Source organism: Nuphar pumila, chromosome 2 (assembly GCF_984573655.1).
Source record: "Nuphar pumila chromosome 2, dmNupPumi1.hap1.1, whole genome shotgun sequence".
Classification (NCBI taxonomy): Eukaryota; Viridiplantae; Streptophyta; class Magnoliopsida; order Nymphaeales; family Nymphaeaceae; genus Nuphar; species Nuphar pumila.
The window spans coordinates 147,592,843-147,617,582 of record NC_143250.1 but is presented as its reverse complement, the minus strand read 5'-3'; the positions used below and the strand labels follow the sequence as shown (position 1 = coordinate 147,617,582).

Genomic DNA, 24,740 nt, shown 5'->3' with positions numbered 1-24,740 from the left:
AACAAATGCTCAATCTAATGTATAAAAAGTTTATAAAATAAATTATGTTGTCACACTAATGATCATCTTCCATCTAAGATACTGTAAGATTGTGATATTTTAAACAACAAATGATAGTAATGTACAGCAAAAATGATGTATTTTAAAAAATGCTTCACAATTTGCCTAATATGCAATATCACAGGTTCTTGTTTTTTTTTTTGTGCTTTTTAATTACCCCTTGCAAATGCGAATTTTAAATTTTCCTGCATCATGATACTAAAATAACACACCCACGGAACTCGTTAATAAAATCACTGAGGTTGCGATATTTTAAAAAAGATTGCAAAATTTTAAACAATTTGCAAAACTCATGACAAGACTTGCAAAAATCATAAAAATTACAAAAGTTTAATAATTGGGGACGAATATTACATTAAGTATTGCAAAAATTAAAAGTATTTATGAAAGTCTAATATTTTTCATAAATTGTAAAAAAATGATGCTTAACAACGTATGGTGAGACGTCAGGTGCAGCGTCACACTCAAGGTGTGCAATGACATTGCACCTTATCTCAATTCTTACTCACCATTGATAGTTTTTCATTTGGCTTAAGCCTTGGGGTAAAAAGATATGTGCACCACAAGTATCAAACTCTCAACCTCCAACTCTGAGCCTTTGTAGTTGTAGGAAAGTCCATCAAGAGGCACGTTTGATTGCTCCTTTAAGAATGATTTAGAATCACGTGATTCAGAATCACGTGATTCAGAATCACATGGAGTACTCTCAACCAAACATAAAAAGGTAACCTATGAAAAACTGAATCTGGTTTGCCTATGCAAATGAGAGTCATTTTCTAATTTGCATGAGATTTAGGGTATGTTTGGAAGCGAGAAAGATGTAGAAAAAGTGATGTAAAATAGAAAATCCCTATGGATTTTCTAACCCTTCCAAATGAAATAAACTTTTTGATAGAAAACATTCCTTCATGAGAGGTGGTGGATGAATGTTTTCTACCAAAAAAAAAATATTTTTACGCTCACCAACACCCATCTCATCACATCTCACCACCACCCTCCTCATCTCTTTCATTTTTTCACTTTGTTTTTCTCATGCAATACAAACAAGCTAAAAACTTTTTTTGAAAAACTTCTCATATCAAAAGCTTTCATAGACAAAACTTTTTTTTTCTATGAGATATTTTTTTTCAATTTCAAGCACTTAGAATCACATGAGACCCAAAAGTTTATTCTTCATCATTCTTGAGCAACCAAAAGTGCACTAAGAGTTTAGGAAAACCAAAATCAACCAGAGGCCATTTCAAACCCAAGCTCAGTTCTCAGAATCTCAAATGGACCACCTGATCAAGTTATGTGTCAAATCACTCTAAGAAAAGTGATTTGGCATCCTCGCCTATCACAATGCACAAATGGACCATGAGGTCCTTGTAGGATGAAGCAATGGGATGGTGAAGATGTCAAATAACTTTATTAAAGTCATTTGACGGATCACCTGATCCACTCTCGCACCATAACCCCAGCTCACACTAGTCTAAGGTGAAGTCGGTGCTGCCACTGTAACCCACAAGGTTGTTAAATGCGATGAGGCGAAGCGAGGCGTTGAGCCTGCGAGTGGAAGTGAAGCGGTGGGAGGGGAGGCAGTAGGAGAAGGACCACGCGCCCAGCTGGTACGGAAGCGAGGGGGGCCGCATCCGGTGGTCGGAGAAGACTGAGCAGCCAACGTCGAAGTTCGCCACCGGGTATTTGTAACCGGGGAACTGTGATGAGGGGCAATTTGTGCATCACAGCAACGCATCAGTACCTTGAGCTTGCGCCTCGCCTCTGAGGCGTACCCCTCTCACAACACTCGTAACCCAAGGCTTTTGTAAGAATCTCACTGGACAAAAAAGAGCCCATACACTTGGACGGTCTCAATCCTCAACTCTCAGCCTATGTTAAATCCAAGCCGTTCATCATAAATCAGCCTTTTCTTGATGGAAGGTTATTTTGGTATTTCTCTTACAGGCTAGAAATCAAGGTTCTCTCGGCTCCCCCCGCTTTCCTTTTTTTTTCTTTTAAATTTTTGTGATATTTATACAAAGCGTATAAAACGCAAAAAACGTTCTAGAAGCTGCTTCCTTCCAAATCTACGAATCCGTTTGCGTAGAAACTCGTCGTTCACAAATTTCGCGAAGTTCTTGTAAGCCTCATTCTCTCTATCTCTCTCGGCATTTTTTTTTAAATTTAATCTCTCAAATTCCGTATTTTGCCGCTATTTAGATATATTTATAGGTCGTTTCTCATGAGGATCTCTGGTGTGACTGTTCCCGTTTGGTTCGTCAGAGCGATTTTCGTGGTTCGTTTTCAGGGTTTCGCTTCGAATTCCCCTAATTTGTGAACCGCACCACTCTGTTTTGGTTGATCATATTAGTTGCAGTTGTAATGGGATGTTTTACAGAAATCTACCCTAGAATGAAGTTTGATGCTAATGCTGGATGGTTTGTGGTTCAATTCGTTCATTTCCCTTTTGTGTGGTGTGGAGAAGATGGGAGATTGGAGCGACACGGTTTGAGACGTCAAAAGAAAAGAACGCAATGTGATGGATCCAAGGGGATTGGAAGAAATTGAGGAGAGAATGAATGAACAAGAACCATCGTTAGGGCTAATCATTGGGTTTTGTTATAGGATTTCAGGAAGAGATAGTCTTCGCTTTGGTAGAAGTTCGGGGTGGAGTTCATACCCACTTTGTGGTGAAGAGGGGAATGAAAGCAAGGTGCCAATCTCATTATCTCCTTAAACCCATTCACCTGTGTTCTTGAAAAGACCTCGCTGGTCTGATATAAAGTTCCAAGTGAATGAAGGACCAGACCGACGTTTGGTTTTTATCCATAAGTGATTTGTGCGCTAAAGAAAAGTGTCCCCTCGAGGAAGATGACCTTGTTTCACTATGCATGTCAAAACGGAACTTGTTCGTAGTTTTATTGGGCTGCAACGTGCTGCTGCTTGTTCATTTTGCTCTCCATATCATTAAAAAGCTCTATTAAATGGAATCTACTTGTTACCTTTCTGCACATTTTTTGTATACTTATGTTTACTGTGTGATTCCTTTTACCCTCTGTTTGGGAACCCGTGTTGGAGGGAGTTGCAAGGAGTCGGGGAGAGTAGAACTACCGGAATTCAAGGGAAATGGATTTGGGAGGAGTTGTGGACTCCCTCTTTTGTTTGGAAGCATAAACAATTCCTTCAAGGATTCGGGCTTGTAACTACTCCTGATTCCTCACCATGTTTGGGAACCTGTAGTATGGTATTTGGGCTGGTCTAGGGCTTATAAATTAGGCCTTAGCTCGGCCTATATATATATACCATAAAAATTTAGGATTTATTGAGGTAAAATCCTATTGTTTATTGATGTAAAATAGGTGAATATAAGATTTACTGAGGTAAATGGAATAAAAATTTTGAACCATCAGAAATTTAGGAACCCACCGGAATCCTTGTGATTCAAGGAGTTGCAAATACCTCCTCTTTTTAAGAGGAGTTCAAATGGGTATTTTGAAGGAGTTACAGTCGGCTGATTCTCAGCCTAAAATGTCAACTCCCTCCAACTCCTTCTCCCAAACGGCAGCCAAATCTGTGAGATGAGTGTGACGTCAGATAACCATCTCCGATTACACTACAAATACTCCGGTAACATGCTCCCAAACAGAGCCTTAATTGTGCGGCATACTTGAAAGCATATAAAACCAGGTGCAATCCTTAGAAGCCTCATCTAGATAGATAGTCGGTCTCTCCGTAACCATGAAAACCAGATTATTCTGCTTTGTGTCTGTTAGGCAATCACTCAACCCTTGAAAGGACATATCCGTTGCAATTGTCAGCTTGGCATCTATTGCCTCAAATAATCACTTAAGCTCTGAAATAGAGCTACATCGTCCCACCAAAGATGCAAATAAAAGTACTGGTTTAAAACAAAAGGGGGAACCTAGGCCTTTTGGGACCTGGCATGTTTTATGAAATTGCCATGCAAATTAATTTGGTGCAGGCCTGAGAGATAGTTCTTGCTCTTGTCGTGAGCTATTTACCAATTTTCCCACATCATGTGCATTTTTCGTGAAATGTATTATCTTTAGCAGCCGTGATCACTACTTCACTACCGATTGCAAGACACATGTATCTAAGAATGCTGTTTGTGCTAGATGCATATTGTTACGTTCTTGGGCCCACGGGGTAGGTCTAGGTTCAAGCCTAGGACTGGGTTAGGTTGGGTAGGCTAAGACAGGATTAGGTTCAGTTTGGGTTATGAAGAGTTTCAGAAAAAAAATCAGTTCTTTCAAAATACAACAGATAAAATGCTGCAATTTTAACGCTTGGCTTAGGACACGTGAAAGTAGGTCCTGGTAAAAAATCAAGGCCAACTCCATTGGGTTTGGGATTTATGAGCTCGGGTTCAGGTTTTAGGAAAGTGGGTTCAGACTGGGTCTGGACTCTGAACTGGGTTTTGGGTCCAATAGGGTTTAGTAGAAAATTCGGTTTTCTCTACTGGGTTAGGATCTGAGGCTGATTTTTTGGAGGGTTGGTTGGAGACACGTGGGATCATCTATGATTAAAACTTGAGGCTTAGATCAAGTCGGGATTGAGAGATATGACTAAGGGAAGTCAGGTCAAATTCTGAAGTTCACAACAAACATTATAGGTTGGGTTCTTGGGATCAGTTTGGGTTAAAAGGGTGCAAACGTAGGTTTGGATTTAGGTTAAAGTTGGTTTGACTTATTGGGTCCTAGAGAGGACTCTTGGGAGGGTCTGCAACATGTTTGAAGGTCCGGAGGGTCGTCTGGGTGTAGGATGGTACAACAGGGGTTCATCCATCGCGGAACTCGGGTCAACCGTTCACACTTGGCTTGAACCAAGTACCAAGGTGCAAACCTACTTGAGGTCTGATCTTGATACAACAGAGAAAAATGTGGGAGAGGGCCTAGAGGTCAAAGAGAGAGAAGTGAGGAAGGCCTAGGGGCTTAGAGAGAGAGAGAGGGAGCGGTGATTTTGAGAGAGGGAGAGATTCAAAGTTTATTTCATTTCATTTCATGATATTTGCATATGGGGTTTTACAAAGACTATATATAGGCACATGAGAGGTTATTTACATCCCTCACAAGTTACAAGATTCAACTTAAATAAAATCTAAATAGAGGTAAGCCTTCACTAGAATTAGGTATCACCTACTTGGCCTAAGTCTATTTCAAGTAAACACCTCATTGACTTAAGCTGTATTAGGTTAACGCCTCCTTGACTTGGCTAAACTTAGCCAAGCTAATTCTAGCCACTCTCTACCATTCTTAGACTCCCCTACACATCCTTCTATGCTAAAAAAATAAGGGAAGCTTCCCCCTAGGTTCGCCCTAAAAGGGTTGTCTGGTTTTGGGGTGGGTTGATCTGAATACCATTCATGCCTTTAATGCTTAAATGAGGTGGCGCCCTTGGAGCGGGCCCTGCTGATCCAATATGGTGCTTATGGTAATGTGGCTTGCATGGTTGATGTGGTGATACGACTTGGGTCCCACGTAGCTGGATGGTGCTTGGAGCGTGGATCTGGGTCAACATCGACTGGATCATTATTAAGTGCTTGGACCACTAAACTTGGATTTGGGTCCTTCACAACAAGGTCTTCACGATTTGGATATATATCATCAGTTGGATCCATCTAAGTCCCTTGATGAAATGAATATGGATCTGGATCAACATATGTCATACTTAGATCCATTTGGGCCAATGAGTGTGGTTTGGGGTCTTCAACACTGGGATCTGCTTTGCTTGACAGGGGCAATGGATTTGTAGTAGGGTCCTCTAGAATTTGGACCGTATCATCCCCTCCCTCTTGAGAATTGCCTAGTCCAGTTGGCGAGATCTCTCTAACGTTGGCGGGATCCTTCGTAATGCTTGGCAGGCTATGTCACATGGGTGTGGGTGCAGGTGCGGGTGCGACATGGGTGCGGCGCAATTTCAAAAATTTTGGACACGAGGACACAACTATATATATATATATTTAAATATATTAATATATATATAATAATAATAATATATCCAGTGTGTGCATATATATGGATATTGTCCTCTAAAGTTTGGCACCAGAATGAGTGTTTTTACAAACTTTGCAAATTGTACTTTTGCCCTTGTAGAAAAGGGGGTTCGGGGGCTCCCCCCGGTGCGGGTTCCGCTGATCGAGTCCAAAACGAGGATGGGCATTTTTGGACTCGGTCAATGGTCAACATTGACCGAGTCCAAAACGAGGATGGACTAGGCTTCGATTCGTTGACCGAGTCTGACTCGTCGTTGATTGAGTCACAGGTCGTGTCCTAAGCCGCACCAGTGTCCGCACCCGTGTCGGGGCGTGTTGACTCGGGTGCGGCGCCTCCCTAGCTGAGTCCGTGTGACTTAGTTGGCATACTGTTTTCCAGCCTTGAACACCACTCGACACCCGTGTGTCTTTCCAACACACGAGCCGTCTGCACTTGTGAGCCATGAGAAGAGATAACCCACTTCGTTGGTAGTGTATGAAAGTTTTTCTGAGAACCTGTTTTGTGAGAAGAGAAAGGAAGAGAGGAATAGAGGCTGCGACTGTCACTATTTCAAAAACATCGTGACCTAAACATTGTATTAATATACTTAAGTGTACAGTATGGGTCCGGGTCTGGTATAATGTCCAGACCCGAAAGAGAAAGAAATAAAAATTGTACATAAAATGGACTCGGGTCTTAATATTAGGACCCTAAACACACTTTTTCACCCCCCCCCTCAAGTTGATCATGGTTTTGAACCATGAACAACTTGCCTTTAAGCATTTGATGCAGAGCAGGACCCGATTGGGTCGGTACCGCGTGACCCACACACCACCCGATCCACTTCAAGGGACAGATGGTGGGATCTAGGAGCTGGATTCGATCCAGTCCATGGCACCATGACGCGGGGTTGACGTACCCCTGCGTACCTATTCAAGAAGAGCGTAGGCACAGATGACCCAGGCCCAACAACAGCAGGAAGATATCTCGGGTCCGGTACTGGACCCGAGACCCGAATCCATTTGACCTCTTTAAAAACCCTATTCTAGGGTCGCGTGAAGGACAGAGAACATTGAACTTTTACAGCAGCCGCCTGTTTCATTTTTTCAGCATTGTTACTTTTCCGTATTGCATTTTTCCCTTTTACATTGTTTTGTTCAATTTCAATTATTGTTCAACAATTGTTATTTGTTCATTGAAGTTCACTACTGCAATAAAAGAAAGATTGGCACAATCACCATCATTCTGGGTGACTGTTTCCCTTATTTCTGCCCACTGCACAATCATGAGGGTTGTATCTCTTCATCCAGCCAGCAAACACTTTGCAGCCGACCATCCCACTGCATCAACATCCAAAAACGATCTTTTGTCAAGCCTTTGTAAATATGTCAGCAACTTGTCTTTCAGTATTGACAAACTCAGGCTCAATCTCAATATGCTTAGCACGACTGTGATGTACTGGATTGAATGACATGTTGAGAGCACTTTGATTGTCACACAGTAAGGTAGAGTGAGAGATCGTTTCTCCCACTTCAGTTAGTAGATGTCTGACCTACGTGGCTTCGGCAATAGTGGCAACCATGAATCTATACTCAGTTGCAGTGCTTGATCTAGCGACAACCTTTTGTTTTCTACTACTCCAAGAGACTAAATTTCTTCCAATAAAGACGCAATATCCTGATGTAGATCTTCGTTCATCAGGATCCCCTGCCCGGTCTGCATTACAATATACAGTAAGTTCACGCTCATCCTTGTCAGACAACTGTGGTGAATATATCAACCCGTCCCCAATGGTCCCTTTTAGATATCTAAGAATCCTCTTAATCGCTTTCATATGTCCGGTACGTGGTGCATGTATAAACTGAGACACTTGATTGACTGAATAAACAATATCAGGACGAGTGAATGTGAGATACTGTAACATCCCTATTAGACTGCGATACCTGGTGGGGTCCTCACACAGATCTCCATCATGAGTGCTGAGTTTTTGGTGAAGCACACTTGGGGTTCCTAGAGGCTTGCAGTCTTTCATACCTGCCTTGCTGAGAACATTTATTGTATACTTGTGCTGAGTGAGGGTCAAGCCATGAGCCTGGTTGTCAATTTCTACACCAAGAAAATAGCGCAAGGCACCAAGATCTTTCATTTTTAACCTCTGACCTAGTAGGTTGTTTACTTCTTTGATGTGAGCTTCAGAGTTTCCTGTGATGACAATGTTGTCAACATAAATTAATAGTAAGGTAATCACATTCTGACTTCTAAAAATGAATAATGAGTGATCCAGTAGAGAACGTGAAAATCCATGCTTTTGAATCTCAAGCGAGAAGCTGTCAAACCAAGAACGAGATGCTTGTTTTAGACCTTAGATAGTTCTTTTTAGCCTGCACACATGGGTTTTACAATTTTGCTCTTGATATCCAAAGGGTTGTTCTATATAGACTTCCTCTTTCAAATCTCCATGCAGGAATGCATTTTTTACATCATGCTGACTCAACTTCCATCCATGTTCAATAGCCAAGGAAAGGATAATTCAATTGTTCCCATTCTCACCACCGGGTTGAAGGTCTCATCATAGTTTTGCCCTGCTTCTTGGGTAAACCCTTTTGCCACCAGTCTTGCCTTGTATCGTTCAATGGTTTCATCTGGTTTATACTTTATTTTGTAGACCCATTTGCATCCGACAACATTTTTGTCAGGTGGTCTGGGAACAATTTTCCAGGTTCCACATTCATGTAAGGCTTGCATTTTATCATTCATGACTTTTACCCATTTGGTATAAGTGGCTGCCTGATAGTACATAATAGGTTCATCTTCTTTATTGAGGGCAGTTAAAAAGAGCTGAAAATCCAAGAAGTTGTTATATATGACCCACCTATCAATAGGATGTCGTATGCGATTTGATCTTCTGGCGTCAAGAGTATGAGAGGAAGTAGGATCGGCTGCTCGGGCGCGATTTAGAAAGCTTGACGCTGTCGTTTTCTGTCTAGAATAGGAAATGCCCTTGTATCTGCCCGGTACCGATGATGGTACTTTTCCATTCTGTGATCCCGATGTCCCAGTGGTCTCAAACATTTCTTCTTCTTACTGCCCACAATCTGGAGGACATACTTCATTGGAACTAGCAAAAAGTTCTGAATTCAGCCAAGGATAATAAACTTCGGTTGTGTTAGAGGACTTGTCCGTTGTGCCAGCTCTATGATCAAAATTTTGCTCATCAAAGACAACATTTCTTGAGATTCTGATGCGTCTGTTGGCAGGGTCAGAACACCTATATCCTTTGTAGTCGTCTGCGTATCCCACAAATCTACACTTTTGAGCTTTGTCCTGAAACTTGTTTCTCAAGGACCGATCAATGTGCACATAACAAACACATCCGAAGGCACGCAAATCATGATAACTAGGATGAGCTCCAAAAAGACAATAATAAGGAGGCTTATTTTTCAGAACAACCATAGGCAGTCTATTTATCACATGTAGGACCGAATGAAAAGCTTTTGTCCACAGATTGATGAGAAGGTTACTGTCATGAAGCATACTCATGGCACTTTCAACGATATGCCTATGTTTTTCCTCAACAATCCTATTTTGTTGAAGGGTGTGTGGACATGACACCCTTCTTCCTATCCCATTATTTTGAAGAAAAGAAATAAAGTCACTAGATGAGAACTCCCCACCTTCATTACATTGAAAAAATTAGATGGACTCAGAAAATTGATTTTTTACCAAGGAAAGAAAATTTTGAAACAAAAGGAAAACTTCCGACTTATTTTTTATGAAATATATCCAGGTGTATCGAGAATAGCTATCAACAAAGATTAGGTAGTATCTACTAGGGCGGGTCCCCATACATCAGAACATATTATCTCAAAAGGTTTTGAAGCTCTCTTATCAATGGAATGAAAAAGCAATACATGACTTTTGCATAAAAGACAACTAGAACACTTCTGACTTTTCTCATCCCCATTGAGACTTTCTTTTGGAATGAGATTATTAGAAACAAGTTTCTCAATAAAATGACTCCCACAATGTCCTAATTGACTATGTCATAAGAAAGGCTTATTACATTCAGAAATACTAAAAACATTTGTAGAAGAGGAGGTACACAACTCTAATGAAGACTTCAAATCCAAGTGAGCAGGGCAGACGGAATGACATGGAGCTTCTTCAAAGCCATACATATTGCCTCGTCTTTTTCCTTCAGCGAATGTTTCTCTCGTGCGAAGGTCCTTGACTTACACAGTGAAGGGAGTGAATTCGACTGAAGCATGATTATCATCAACAAGTTTAGAAACAAAGATAATATTTATGTTGGGAGCATGAAGGACATCAGAAAGTTCAAGAGTAGAATGTGACATGGGAATGACAATTTTTCCAACATGGGAAACTGGATTGTGGGATCTATCGCCAGTGACAATTTTACTTTTGCCAAAATAAGGAATAGGGTTAGAAAGTTTACATGCATCACCGGTCACGTGAGTTGCTACCCCTGAGTCAACAAACCAAGTGCCTTGATCATTCTGCTTTAATTTTAATTCTAACAAGACGGATATCAGCAGATCTTTAATCTCTCCACTGTCTCTGATATTGGTGGGTTTTCTTTTGGGTTCTGTCTGTGGATTCTTTCCTTTATTTTCTGGATTGTGCCAACAATTCGCCTTGATATGCCCCCTTTTGCTACAAAGGAAGCAAGTGGGAATGAATCTTTGTCCCTGTGCATGAGTCAACAGATTTGGAGTGGGAAGCAATCCACGTCCTCCGTGTCCACTTCGCCCTTGTCCCCCTCGTCCTCGTCCTCGTCCTTGTCCTCGTCATCGACCGTAAGTCACCCTTGTGGCAAAAACTTCTTGGAAATTTGTATGAACATGAGTTTCTTCAGAAAAACCCTTCAGAGTCATTTCATATTGAATTAATTTAGCTCGTAACTCATCAAAGGTAGGAAGGGCAGGCATACACAATAGTGAAGTGACAATCATATTAGAGTTGGATCCCAATCCACTCAGAGTTTGTTGCACCATATCACTGTCACTCACCACACATCCTATAACTGCAAGTTGGTCTGTGATGGTCTTCATCTTGTTTAGATATTCAATGATGGTCATGAAATCTTTTCTCAGCAACTGAAATTCTCTTTTGAGAAAAACCATCTTTGCTTGTGAAACTTGTGAATACGTCTGAACCAATCTCTTCCAAATTTGCAGGGTTGTACAATTGTTGGGAATTGCAACAAGGACCTCTTGAGACATGGTAGAAGTGATATATGCAACTACTGACTGATCTTTCCTTTCCCAGTTGAGGTACTCTACATTTTTGACATACACAATTGAACTTGCCCCTTTGTTATCTTTCTCTTCTCTCGTAACAAATTCTAGTGGTACTGGAGTGGTTCCATTCAGGTGACCTAAGAGACCTTGGCTCCTTATAAAAGGGATGATTTGTTTCTTCCAAATCAAGAAGTTTGAGGTGATTAACTTTTCGAAAACAAGCTGATTGAGAAAACTCGAAGAAAGACTCGATTGAGAGAAATGAGAATCCATGAAGGAAATGAGAAGAGGGAAAAAAAAAAACAAGGATATTCACGAAGAGAAATGCTTAGTTTGTTGCTTGAGAAGAGTACTGGTCACCCTCTTTTTTTTTTTGCGGCTGAGCAACTTTCAAGAGACTGATGGTTTGAGACTCTCAGATCCAAAGAGGAATCATATCAGAATTTTTTGTTCCTCCTTTTATAAGGTTTGTGATTGAAGCAATAAGGATTTTTTTTTTACACATTGAACAAAAATTTTAAATTGATTGTGTTTTCAGATAAAACACAGATAAAATAATGTGGGCAGACAACTGCTATCTGAATGTCAGTTGCGACAGTGAGAAGAGGCAGACTAAAAATGGAGATGGAGACGCTGGATAGAAATGAAGTTATGCTTCAGTTGAAGAAAGAGAATACGCAGAAGGGAAATGCCCCAGATCTGCTGCAAAGACACGGTCAGATCTGGATATACCAGACAAAGAAGAAGAAGGACCGAATATTGGAAAATATTTGAGGTGATTTCCAATACCAGACACCAAGAGGGATCGACTTTAGGGATTCACGTGAAAAGTTCCTCCTTTTTTTTTTTGGATATTTCAGAGATCAATCAAATTCTAAAATGTGCATTTAATACTTAAAATTCATAATAACAAAGAGATATCATAATTATCACAAAATATTAAAAAAAAAAACCGATTCAGGCCGATTTTCAACAAATCAGTGAAGTGTCGATTTGACTAAAATTATGTTGATTTGATTTTGTTTTAACAAAAAAAAATGATCCCACCCATGTCAATGTCATCACAAGGATGGATGATGCTCAACAAGCTTCCCTCCTATACAGACAAACCGAAAAACAGACGTGAAGAGCATCGGTATGTCAAGGAAAACATATAATAGAATGTGATAATTCTTCATATATATAAACAAAATATGGTGCATTGAACATGGTTTTTATGTCGACCAAAACATCATATACAGAAATGTGCACTGTCAACAAAGTCTTAAGATTTGACATAGCCAATTAATTTGTATATTGTGCATTATGCTTCTGCCATCAACAAGTGTAATTGGGCTGAGAATCAGAAGAGGTAAGAAGAAGAAGAGGAGAACAAGAGAGAAAAGGGAAAACTAGAAACGAGAGAGAGAGCGTACTTGTTTTGGGGCTCCACCACGAGAGAGAGACTGTTGTGAGAGCCGAGAGAGACTGCTGTGAGAAAAAAAACAGAGAGAGAGAGTGGGGTGAGAAAAAAACGAGGGGCTTAAACATAAAGGCCCCCGACCCCTTTATGTTTAAGCCCTAATTTTTGGTCAATTAAGGGTTTTGACCCTCATTTGACCAAAATTATTAAGGCATATGCACCTTATTCTGAGGAGCGCCTCACCTCGAGGTGTGCGCCTCAAGGCGTATGAGGCGAACACCTCGGCATTTTTACGCTTTACCCATACGCCTCAAGGCATAAAGCCCCTCGCCTTGAGGTGAGGCGCGCTTTTTGCGCCTTGAGGCACATTTTTAATAACACTGCTTCCAGTCTTGCTTCCTAGGTGGGCAACATTGTTTCCATTGCCTACTTTGTATCCTTGACCTTCTGCAATAGGTCTAAGGAACCTTCTTACGGCCTCAGTGGGTGCAAGCTTAGGCCAAGAGGTCATGGCCTCAGTTTTCTTGGATTCCACACCTTTGTTTTGTTGGTCCCTCACATGACTATGGTAGGACACTGTAGGGTATCCTAAATTACAGGGGGTTCATAGGGCCATGAATACACGCTCCTTGAAGGGAATACAAGGATCTTGGGAACCATGGGAAGGGGAGGAAGTAAGTTTGGCGATCTTGTTTTCAAACTCGAAGAGAACCTTTTTTCTTGATTTGCGAACCTTTGACCAATTGTGGGGTCGACTAGGCCTCTTTACAAAGGCTGAAATTTCTAGTCGTTCCTCCTCTCCCCAACTTTGGCGACACGTCCTTCTAGGATTTGGGAATTTTGAGCAATGAGCTCATTCGTATTTCAACCCTAGACTTTTTTTAAGATGCGTTTATCGAGGTGGGTTTGGCCTTACGCATGTTATGCATGTCTTTGCACATCGAGGGTCCAAACTCTCTTATAAGCCACTTTTCTAAGGTGACCTTAGTTGGTGTCCCAAGGTAATTGCTCGTGCCACTGGACTCACTTTAAATCCTCGCCCTTGAGGCGTTCTAAGGCAAACCCTAAACTATCTTCGGGGAATTTCATTAGGATTATAGATCACGTTTTTACAACATAAAACTCATCATGCGAGTTCGTGAGAGAGAGGGAAGGAGTTTCTTCCACTTGCTGAAGTGGAACACCTTTTGTCGCTCTTGTGAGTCCGCTTGTGCCTCCTCGAACGGTTCTTTGGGAACCACATTGATCTCAAGAACAATGACAAGTTTGTTCTCATCGGTTTCGTCCACGATTTGCAACAATGAGGCTAATTCGCATGCTGAAACTTCAACACACCTCTGAAGCATATCTCCTCCTTGGCAAGCGGGTCAGAACAGTTGTTGTGTGACCTAGACTTCCTCCTGCATCTTTTGCACCAAACTTGCAATGTCGTCTACAACAACGGTCACACGCTTTTCAACCAAACATTTTTTAACAATACTGTGTTCGGTGTTGGGCTTTCTATTGGCGGTGTGGCTAGCGAAGGTGGAGCTTATGTTTAAAAATTTGAGGAACGAAAATCGTTCGCTCTGATACCAAGTTGTTACATTCTTGGGCCCACGAGGTAGGTCTAGGTTCAAGCCTAGTACTGGGTTAGGTTCAATTTGGGTTCTAAAGGGTTTCAAGAAAAAGATCAATACACCCAAAATACAACAGATAAAATGTTGCAATTTTAGGGGTAGGCTTAGTAGGTCCTGGTAAAAAATCAAGGCAAAACTGTATTGGGTTCGGGACTTATGAGCTCAGGATCAGGTTGCAGGAAAGTGGGTTCAGACCGGGTCTAGATTGGGTTTTGGGTTCGGTAGGGTTTAGTAGAAAATTTGGTTCTCTCTACTAGGCTTAGGATCTGAGGTTGATTTTTGGAGGGTTCTTTGGGGACACGTGGGATCACCTATGGTTAAAACTTGAGGCTTATATTAGGTCGGGATTGAGAGATATGATTAAGAGAAGTTGGGTTAAATTCTGCAGTTCACGACAAGCAAAATAGGTTGAGTTTTTTGGATTGATTTGGTTTCAAAGGGTGCAAACTTTGGTTTGAGCTTAGGTTAAGGTTGGTTTGACTTATTGGGACCTAAAGAGGACTCTTGGGAGGGTTTGACTTCCCCTATTTTTTGAGTGCAGACCTACTTGAGGTCTGATCTTAATGTAATAGAGAAATGTGAGAGAGGGCCTAGAAACCAAAGAGAGAGAAGTAAGGAAGGCCTAGGGGCTTAATGAGAGAGAGTGAGAGACGATTTTGAGAGGGAGAGATTCAAACTTTATTTCATTTCATGATATTTGCAAATGGGGTTTTACAAGGCTTATATATAGGCACACAAGAGGTTATTTACAACCCTCACAAGTTATAAGATCGACTTAAATAAAATCTAAATAGAGGTAAGCCTTCACTAGAATTAGGTACCACCTACTTGGCCTAAAGTCTATTTCAATTTAACACCTCATTGACTTAAGGCATATTTGGTTAACACCTTCTTGACTTGGCCAGACTTAGCCAAGCTAATTTTAGCCACTATCTACCATTCTTAGACTCCCCCACACATTCTTCTATGCTAAAAAAATAAGGGAAGTTTCCTCCTAGGTGGGCCCCATAAGGGCTGGCTGGTTCTGCCGGATCCCATTCGTGCCTTCAATGCTTAAATGTAGGGGTGGCAATCGTGTCGGGTTGGCGGGTCGACCCGACGGGTTGGCGGGTCAGCATACCTCAACCCGAACCCGAACCCGAACCCGACCCGTTTATTAAACGGGTCGGCTGTGGCAAACACGAACCCGACCCATTTAATAAACGGGTAACCCGACACGACCCGCCAACCCATTTAATAAATGGGTTGGGTCGGGTAAACGGGTTCTCAGGTTCGCGGGTCAGGTTGACGGGTTGACGGGTCGGGTTGGCGGGTTGACCCACCCGCCTAACCCGTTTATTAAACAGGTCAGCCGGGTTGGCGGGTTGGCATACCCCCAACCCGAACCCGACCTGTTTAATAAACGAGTTACGCGGGTCGACCCGTTTATTAAACGGGTTGGCTTAAGCCCAACCCGAACCCGCCTAAGAGGCGGGTTGGCGGGTCGTGTCAGAAATTGCCACCCCTACTTAAATGAGGTGGCGCCCTTGGAGCGGGTCCTGCTGATCCAATATGGTGCTTATGGTGATGTGGCTTGCATGGCTGATGTGGTGATACTTGGCTTGGGTCCCACTTAGCTGGATGGTGCTTGGAACTCGGATCTAGGTCAACGCCAACTCGATTATCAAGTGCTTGGATCACTGAACTTGGATTTCGGTCCTCCACAACAAGGTCTTCGAGATTTGGATACGTAGTATCAGTTGGATCCGTCTAAGTCCCTTGGTGTAATGAATATTGATCTGGATCAATGTATGCTATACTTAGATCCATTTGGGTCAATGAGTGTGGGTCGGGGTCTTCAACACTGGGATATGCTTTGCTTGACAGGAGCAATGGATCTAGAGCAGTGTCCTGCAGAATTTGGACCGTATCACATATGTAGAAGGCATATATATGGTCATTATCCTTTTGCTTAGGGTGGATTTGTTTGTTTGAGAAGTAAAAATCTAACTGTGGCTGCCTGATTGTGTGCTGGAGCAAAGTATAGGACAAGATGACAAGTCTTTGGTACTTGTTGACAATTACAGTTGAATACTATCCTTAAACATTGGAATTCACAATTTAGCTGTGAACTCTATGTTGTAATCAATTACGTGGCTCTCTGTATAGTCTTGTTATTTGTCTGTGACGAGAGGACTAAGCATACTAAATTAGATTACTCTTTCATAACACAAAGACAGGGGCCTTAAACCATTTCTCATCCCACCTCTAAAATCAGTCAGCCAGTGGATACCTTCACCAAGTTTGTGGGTAGAATGGAGAGTTCATTGGACTGTTAGCAAGTCAGGGATCTTCAGTGCATTCTCCCACACCTCAAAAAGGGGTTTTAATGTGTATGGCCGAATTTCTATTACTTATTTTCATAATTTATGTCTTTTTAAGCAGTCATTTTCACGAAGCTTGTGACGGAAAGAAAGGATTAGTAGCAGGTCATATGCTGGAGCATTATATGGGAAGTGTGTATATATATTTTAGTTATTATGGATAAAGCATCTATGTGCCTATAGGTGATTAGTTCATCTTTCTCAAATGTGGTTGTACCCTTTATTATTTTATCTTATATACTTTTCATGTTACTTCTTCTGCCAATCTCCTCTTAGTTCTCTCTTTGTGATGCTTGGCTTGATTTGGTCTCTCATCTCCTGTTCCTCTAGTCAATCTAGGGAGCCACTTTTTCTTAGTTCTGCTTTGTTTAAGTAGTTTTTTATAATTTATATTAGACAACTTTTGTTAATTTTGGATCTGAAAAAGGGGATCATGTTTGATAAGTTTGTTTTATTCCTTGTGTTCTTATACAGTTTCTGCTGGTCTACTTCTCAAATTCAAGCCACGTTGGTGCTTTTATTTGCTTGAGTATGTTGCCACTTGCCATTTATAATTGGTCGTCTCGTCATACTCTGCATAGCACTTTGTTATATTGAGTGAAGTGCATAAGAAACTTCTAGAAATTCTTTCATTCATTCAGTCGGACCTAGATATATGGTTTTGAATTGCTTTTGATAAAAGATTTTAGATGCTTGTTTCTTTAGCTAGATTTGATGTCTGTCAGTTGTTTATTATCAACGAAGTAAACATTTGATGTCAATTGGCTGTTCTCCATTTCTTTTGCTTTAATTGGTTTTGTTCCATATTTCTGTCCTATTTGCTCTCTCTGATTTGGATCTTTCTTGCTTCTTAGATTACTATTGTCACCTGTTGAATTTGTCATAAGTGCTGCCGCTGCTGTTGTTGGGCCATTGACATCATGTTTAAGAAGCCAGTAGAGGCAAAATCATTGCAACACTTATCTGGAGCAGATCGTAAGAAGCTCAAAAGAAGCATTAAAGAAAGGTTCATACATGCTACAGATGTTGATATTGATGCCATACTGCCTCCAAAGGTAAGCTTTCAGGCTATCATTTGTACATTAACTTCTGTTAAGTTTGGTGTGATTTTGGGAAAACTTATTTTTGCTCTCTTCTAATTGTCTCCATTTTATAGGATAACATTATCTATAGCTGGCACGAGTTAGCTCATATATCAAATGTCTTGAAGCTCCGAGTTCACCTTCTTTAGAGCTAGTTGTTCATTTGACAATGGAGCTTCTACATTGCCTGCTTCGTCCTTGGATTTTTCAAGCGCCACCGTGCAATTGTCAAAATTTAATTTGTATTATCATTTTGATGGTTGTCCTTTTGTGGCCAAGCCTTTCTCTTGGTTTCCCTTTTGAGATTCCTGATTCTTGCTTATATAATTTTCTTGCATGGTTGAGATTTCTTTCTTCTCTTGTAGTCTGAAATTTAATGGAGTTGATTTTTTTGGTCCTTAAATTCTGTGGTAGGCGGAAATAACTGTTGCAAAGTTCCCTAATCGGGCTCATGTATACTCCATAGAAGGTGGCCTTCCAATGCTTTTTGATGTTGATGGTCAAGGATCTGATTTATTTCCAACAGGTAATCATTGACTCCTTGCTTTATTTTCTTCTTTTTCGTTTGGGTATGAACTGCTCTTCTCTTATGTACCTTATCACCTTTAAGTTTTTCACATGTTATAACATGAGCAATAATAGATTAGCCTTTTTATTCACAAAAAGGGAAAACTCTTGTTTGTAGTAAACCTACGTCCTGTTTGTCCTCTTTAGCAACAAGGATGATGCTGTCAAGAATTTGTATGATATAGCTTTGGTTATAATAATGAATGAAATTTACCTTTTGCGTCGTGTTTTCTTGTTTTCATTTTCCATTTGTCCCTTTTATCAACTTTGGTAACAATAACAAGAACCTCTTTGCACGTTATTTGATAGAAGCAAGGTTGTAAGTATCGTATCGTTACTTGTATCGATCAGGCCCAAAATAAGATACGTATCATAAAAAATCATAATTTTTAATAAAAAATTCAAAAAAAATCCAAAAAAATTAGAAAAGCTAGCAAAAATTCTAAAAAATCATAACATGTGAAACAATGATGAATTGCACAAAATACAACCATAAAATCACATATGAAGCATTTATGTCTTTATGAGCTGCATAAGACATCATCAAACATCAACTATCTCACAAGAACAATGCAAAACATTAAATATCTTGCAATTAATAACATGTCACAAGACTCATGTTTTCATATTACATAAACAAAAATATTATGCCAATAGTTGCACTCGATTTTCAATCGGTTTTCACTCATTACTTGAGTGCCCCATTGCCATGCCGGATCATCTAATGTCATCTTTGTTGGAGTGTGAAGCCTGATTTCTACCCTGATATAAATTTTTAATTTTTGTGGATCCAATTTTGTTTTTGGAGGGTAGCTTTGTAATTGTACTCATAGTAAAGATTTTTTTACCTTAACTCATTTTCTTGAGTGGAAAAATAGTGAAAATGCACTTTTACTCTAGCAAACCGCAAAAGTCTTCTTCTCCCTTGCACATGGATCGGCCTCCAAATCGATCTCATGACTCCTATGGTGTGCATATACCTCTCTAATGGCTTCTACACAAATGAGGGAGTTGGCCCTCAACAAATCTTTAAAACCCAAAACTGAAAATTTATGATTCATCCCCCTTTTAAGTGTGCTGACCCTGTATCGTATGATACACTTCGTATCATATGATACGGGCTTGTATCATATGATACAAATACGATATGCACCTATGTCACACAAACTCGGCTAGGGGGTCGCCGCACCCACGTCGACACGCCCCAATACGGGTGAGGCTTCGGACACGGGGCAGACACGGTCAACGAAGAGTCGGACTCGGTCAATGCACCCTGGTAGAGTCCGTCCACGTTTTGGACTCGGTCAATGTTGATTGAGTCTATATTCATCCATTTTTAGGGTAAAAAACTAAAAAAAATGAATATATATATATATATATATATATATATATATATATATATATAACCAGACTGTGCTGTGCGCACAGTGACTGTGCTGTGCAGTCACAGACTGTGCTATATATATATATATATATATATATAGCTGAGTCCCCGTGTCCAAAATTTTTGAAATTGCGCCGCACCCGCACCCATGTGACATAGATATACACTTGTATTGCGATACGAGTGCAGATCGTATCAATATTCCTCATAGTAACAATACGTATCATATGATATGTACAACATCGGATAGAAGTGTGTAGCGTAAGCTCTTTAGAGGGACTTTTATGCCTGCGTGATAATGCCTATGCTGAATTCACATTGTATGATTTTTCATTGCAAAATTCTCTGTAATACATGCAATAAAACATTTGTAGTAGTGTAATGAAGAGACTTTAATGCTTTTGTGGTGTTCAACTCCCCTGTCAACGGCAGTTTTTGCACTCTGGAAAGTCCCTGAGCTGTTGCCAGCTTTTGTCCTTAAGGGTGGTGAAGTTTCTCGCTTCGTTCTTGGGGGTGCAGATTTGATGTTTCCTGGTATTTGCATACCTCCCAATGGTCTACATTCTTTCTTGGCTGGGCAGCCATGGTCAGTAAAAGTTCCTGGCAATAATGCTCCAATTGCTGTAAGGATTTCTGCAGACATTGTATCTGCAGGTTTGGCTATTTTTGCACATGATGCACAATTTGAATTCAGCTAATAATTACCTTTATTTGGATAGGTGGGGTCTACCATGATGAGTTCTGCTGAAGCAGTAAAAGCTGGTTTGCGTGGTAAGGCTTTGCACATATTGCACTGTTACCGTGATTCATTGTGGTAAGTGTGTAGATAATTGGACATTTGTCTTAACTTTATTAGATGTCCTAGAAGAAATTAATTTCATATTTTGCTTTCAGGGAATCTGTAGAGGGCGGCCGGCTGGTGCCTAATGCAGGGTTCTTGGAAGACGTAGTTATTGAAGATCCAGCTTTATTCGAGGTCAGCACTTCATGTGAAGATGTTCCCAATGATGCATATCATTTGCATGACTCTGGTGCTAATGAACCACATGAAGAAGCGATGGCTCTGGATGAGGCAGATTCAGAACAGAATGCTGGTGACTCTATACACTTGGATGTCAAGGGTGATATTTCCAGCCAGATGGCCGCAGATCTTGTCAGTTTAGGAGTTGCTGATGAAGTTCCTACAGCAGTTGCTGAAGAACACACTGATGATAAAGAGCAGCATGTGCTATCTTCGGAGGAAATAGATGCCCTTTTGGATAAGTGTCTTTTGCAAGCCCTGCACACTACCATTAAAGACAAAGACCTCCCTATGTCTGGAAGTGCATTATGGTACTCTTTCTTACGATTATTATTATAGATTTGGTTACTGGGTTTTTTCTAGGTTCTTCGTGAACTTAGATCTCTTTACAGTTGCCATAATCTAGTTATATATATGTATACATGTATGTATGTATGTTTAAAATGTAGGAAAGCTACAAACATAAAACTCTGGTTTATTCTGGATTCTGTGAAAACTGGTTTGGAAATGATGACACCTTGTTAACTAAATGTGGAGTTTACTTGTAGATACAGGATGTGCAATATTCAGTGTTAATGGTATTCGTGCCAGTCTTCTTGAACATTGATTTTTATCTTAACTGATTGAAGCAGTTTCTTTCTGTCTGACTCTTTTGTTGAGATAGTTAACAGTGTATTTTATGCACACACATGCGTGTGCAAGTGTGTGTGTGTGTGTGTGTGTGAGAGAGAGAGAGAGAGAGAGAGAGAGAGAGAGAGCATGTGTGTGGCTGTCTCTTGTTGAAGTAACTAAGAAGATGCAAGGGACATTGTTTTCAGAGCCTCACTTAGCACTCCTCTTGGAACTCTATACGGACCATATGCATGACAAAACAAAGTTGCTGACTTAGTAGGAAGATATAAAATTTAATCCTTAGATGCTTCATATACATCTTCTGCATATTTAATGCATTAAATGGATCACGAGCATGTTGAATTTCCCAGCATGCATGCCTTTGGTGTTTGATCTTGCAATGAATTAATGTTTATTATCTCAAATTAGTGTAAGTTTGATCTACTGTTGGGTCCCCATTTCCCTCATTTGCAGCGACTGTTACAGGAAATTGTCTACTAAATGGTATTCCAATTTCCCAACCCCCTTCTCTCTCTCACACACACCCACACCCACGTGCTCGCCTTTTTGTTTTATTTTTTTAACATATCTATTTTGTCTCACTTTAACCGTATTTCAAATTATTATATTTACTAAATTCCTCTTTTTTGTGGCTGTGTAGGTCTAGCCATGTCTTGCCTTGCAGGCCTGCAGGCATCACACTTGATATTAAGAGATCATCACACAAGAAACTCTCAAAGTGGTTGCAGTCCAAATCTTCTGCTGGTTTGGTATGTACCCAGTACATCTTGCTGCCTGATGTTTATCTCAATAAAGTTTATTTAATGTTTCAGACGCCCCTTTTCTTTTGTTGATTATTTGTTTGTCCCCTTTGCTTGCTGAAAAAGGAGAGGAAACACATCTTAATTATCCTAACCACATTCATAAGAAGCATGCCTTCATGCATGTTTTATGGGAATTTCTCCAGAAAAGCTATCCAGATCGTATCTCTTCTGGTTACAATTTAGATTCTTGCACTGCATTCTGTACTGGCGATGAAACTGTCACTTGTAAGTTGTAACCTTGGAAATTGCAGCAACTACAAATATAACATATATAATTGAAAATAATACAAGAATTTTACAATCGTTACAAACTTCTCACCACCCTTGGATTTCTATTTTCTCCATTTTAGATGTTCGTGGATGCTGGAAAAACTTGTTTTCTACTTTATTTTAGAAAAAAAATGACAGAACAAATGTCTACAAATGTCTTCCAACCAGTTATAGAATCGTTTATAACCATGCCTCTATGCCGATGCATAAATCTAGTACATGGGTCTTAATTAATGTGTTGGGTATTTTGCTTATTTAAATTAAGGTATCAACCACAAATCGTGGCATTTTTATCAAGGGAGAAATATCATATCTAAGGTAGCCTCACATCACATGAGTAATGACCATGCTCTTCCATTTTCTAAATGGTTGTGGGCTTCTCTTTGTTTCCTTTCATCTCCTCTTGGTTCATATTTGAATATTCATTATATGCTTGGGCAGATCTCTGCAAAGGAAGACAAGCATAAAAAACTGGTTGTATTGATAGCAGTTAACCGTACTCATCCAGATTATACATCGTTCAGGCCTGAGAAACGCCAAGCAGCTGTTGTAGATGATGCTTCAGAGAGTGCAAGTAATGGCCGGCAGATGAAGGTACAGCTTGAGGTGGTCGAGACTTACAAATCAACTACACATATCAATCCAATACTTGCTGCTGTTGGGGCTGACCTTGGAAAGTATTTTAGTGCATCAGAAGCCTCTGAGGTTGTATTCTCATATGTTGAAAAAGAGAAGTTGTTGAAGCCTACAGACAAGGCAATTGTAGTTCTTGATGCTGCTTTATGTGATGCACTGTACAAAGGAACGGTCAAGAAAGGTGCAAGTTATCCAACAGAAATTCACAAAAAGGATTTAGGGGCAGCATTCCTCAACAGGATGCAAGTTCACCACAGGGTAACCAGAGGAAATGAGTCTACAGTTCGAAAAGGTGCAGTTAAACCAGTTCAGATAATGACTGAACGTAGGCAAGGAAACAAAAAGGTGACAAGGGTGTCTGGGTTGGAATCTTTCTTGATGGATGCAGAATCTCTTGCTTCAGAGCTTCAGAAGAAGTTTGCTTGTAGTACATCAGTGGCTGAAGTTCCAGGTGCGTGAACACCGTCTGTTTTGTTTTTCTACATTTCATAATGCATGTACTTGTTTGTGTTTGTACTAAAAAAAGTGGTCTCCCATCCAAAGTCCTGTATTTGTGGTCTAATGAAGAACTTGGGAGATTGCTTCATAAAGCAGCCACATGGTTTTCAGATTCTGTAGGTGGTGGCAACAAATACTGTGCTGGTGTTTCAAATTATTGTGATACATTTGTCAAAAAGAAAAATGAAACCCCCGTGCTATTTTGGGGGAAGAAAAGATCTGATTGTTCACTGTCTTCTCTCTGAAACATTTCTGAGTATAAATGATTTCTTCTTTTAAAGTTTTCAGAACTAGTAAGCATAGGAAGAGAACTAGTAAGCAATAAGCATACGTAGTAAGCTTCATAAATCTCGTGCTTTTGATGAAAATTATTGGGAAAATCGGTGTTGATTTTGGAAAGTTTGAATATGATAATTACATATTTACAAGCATGCAATCGGAGTTATTTGATCTGTAATTTGCTAGTGGTTTTGCACTCTTCAAGATGAAAAAGGCAATTTGAATTAGCCATAAATGACTTTCAGTGTTTGGATGTATTTGCCATTCTGTTCGGTTTCTTCTAGTATGCTTGGAATGCTTGAATTGTTGTTGTTCAAAATAGTTACCGAAAGAAAGATGGGATTATCTATGTTTCCCTAGTTAATCCGGAAGGGAAGAACTGAAAAGTATTGCTAATCTTTCCTCTTTAACATTCTTCCCTGTTGTTACTCTTGCCAGGTAAGAAGGGGCAGCATGAGGTACTTGTCCAAGGTGGGGTAATTGACGACCTGGCGAAGCACCTTTTGGAGCATTATGGGATTCCCAAAAGGTACATTGAAGTTCTTGACAAGACCAAGAAATAGTGTTGGTGTTATCCTACAACCATGGTGTCTTATGAAAGAGTCATCCTTGTTTTTAAGCTCTTTTTCTACATGAGATCGGAAAACCTCATAAAATTATTCTCATCCGAGAAATTCTCTCCAATTTCTTCCTTTTCCTGGATAAAGTCAGAATAAATTGAAGGGAAGATAAGATGATTTCTTGAATCTATTTTGAAGGGATATGTATTTTTATAGTAGTGTAACTAAAGAAACAACTGTTCCGGAATGCAATTTTGTTTGTGGATAGAGATGAAAAGATCACGTGCTTTCTCTAGGCATTAGAACACAGGTTGTGCGCATCTTTTCTTT

General features: G+C 40.2%; 1 protein-coding gene across 1 annotated transcript; it reads left to right on the top strand.

Moving 5' to 3' along the window:
- The first annotated feature begins 2,386 nt into the window (after positions 1 to 2,386).
- LOC149847573 (uncharacterized) lies at positions 2,387 to 24,667 on the top strand. Its single transcript, XM_089998461.1, has 10 exons — positions 2,387 to 2,752; positions 17,152 to 17,206; positions 17,532 to 17,732; positions 18,174 to 18,285; positions 20,143 to 20,333; positions 20,430 to 20,524; positions 20,605 to 21,042; positions 22,005 to 22,113; positions 22,879 to 23,524; positions 24,289 to 24,667. The coding sequence occupies exons 3-10, from the start codon at positions 17,598 to 17,600 to the stop codon at positions 24,411 to 24,413; spliced, it is 1,851 nt and encodes a 616-aa protein (XP_089854587.1). The 5' UTR covers positions 2,387 to 2,752; positions 17,152 to 17,206; positions 17,532 to 17,597; the 3' UTR covers positions 24,414 to 24,667.
- The last annotated feature ends 73 nt before the right edge of the window (positions 24,668 to 24,740 follow it).

Excerpts from the sequence above, each read along its gene's own strand:
- LOC149847573 (XM_089998461.1), top strand. The coding sequence starts at position 17,598 with ATGTTTAAGAAGCCAGTAGAGGCAAAATCATTGCAACACTTATCTGGA. Across the intron at positions 17,733-18,173 it reads ATGCCATACTGCCTCCAAAG|GCGGAAATAACTGTTGCAAA; the intron begins GTAAGCTTTCAG and ends ATTCTGTGGTAG. Across the intron at positions 20,334-20,429 it reads GCAATAATGCTCCAATTGCT|GTGGGGTCTACCATGATGAG; the intron begins GTAAGGATTTCT and ends TTATTTGGATAG.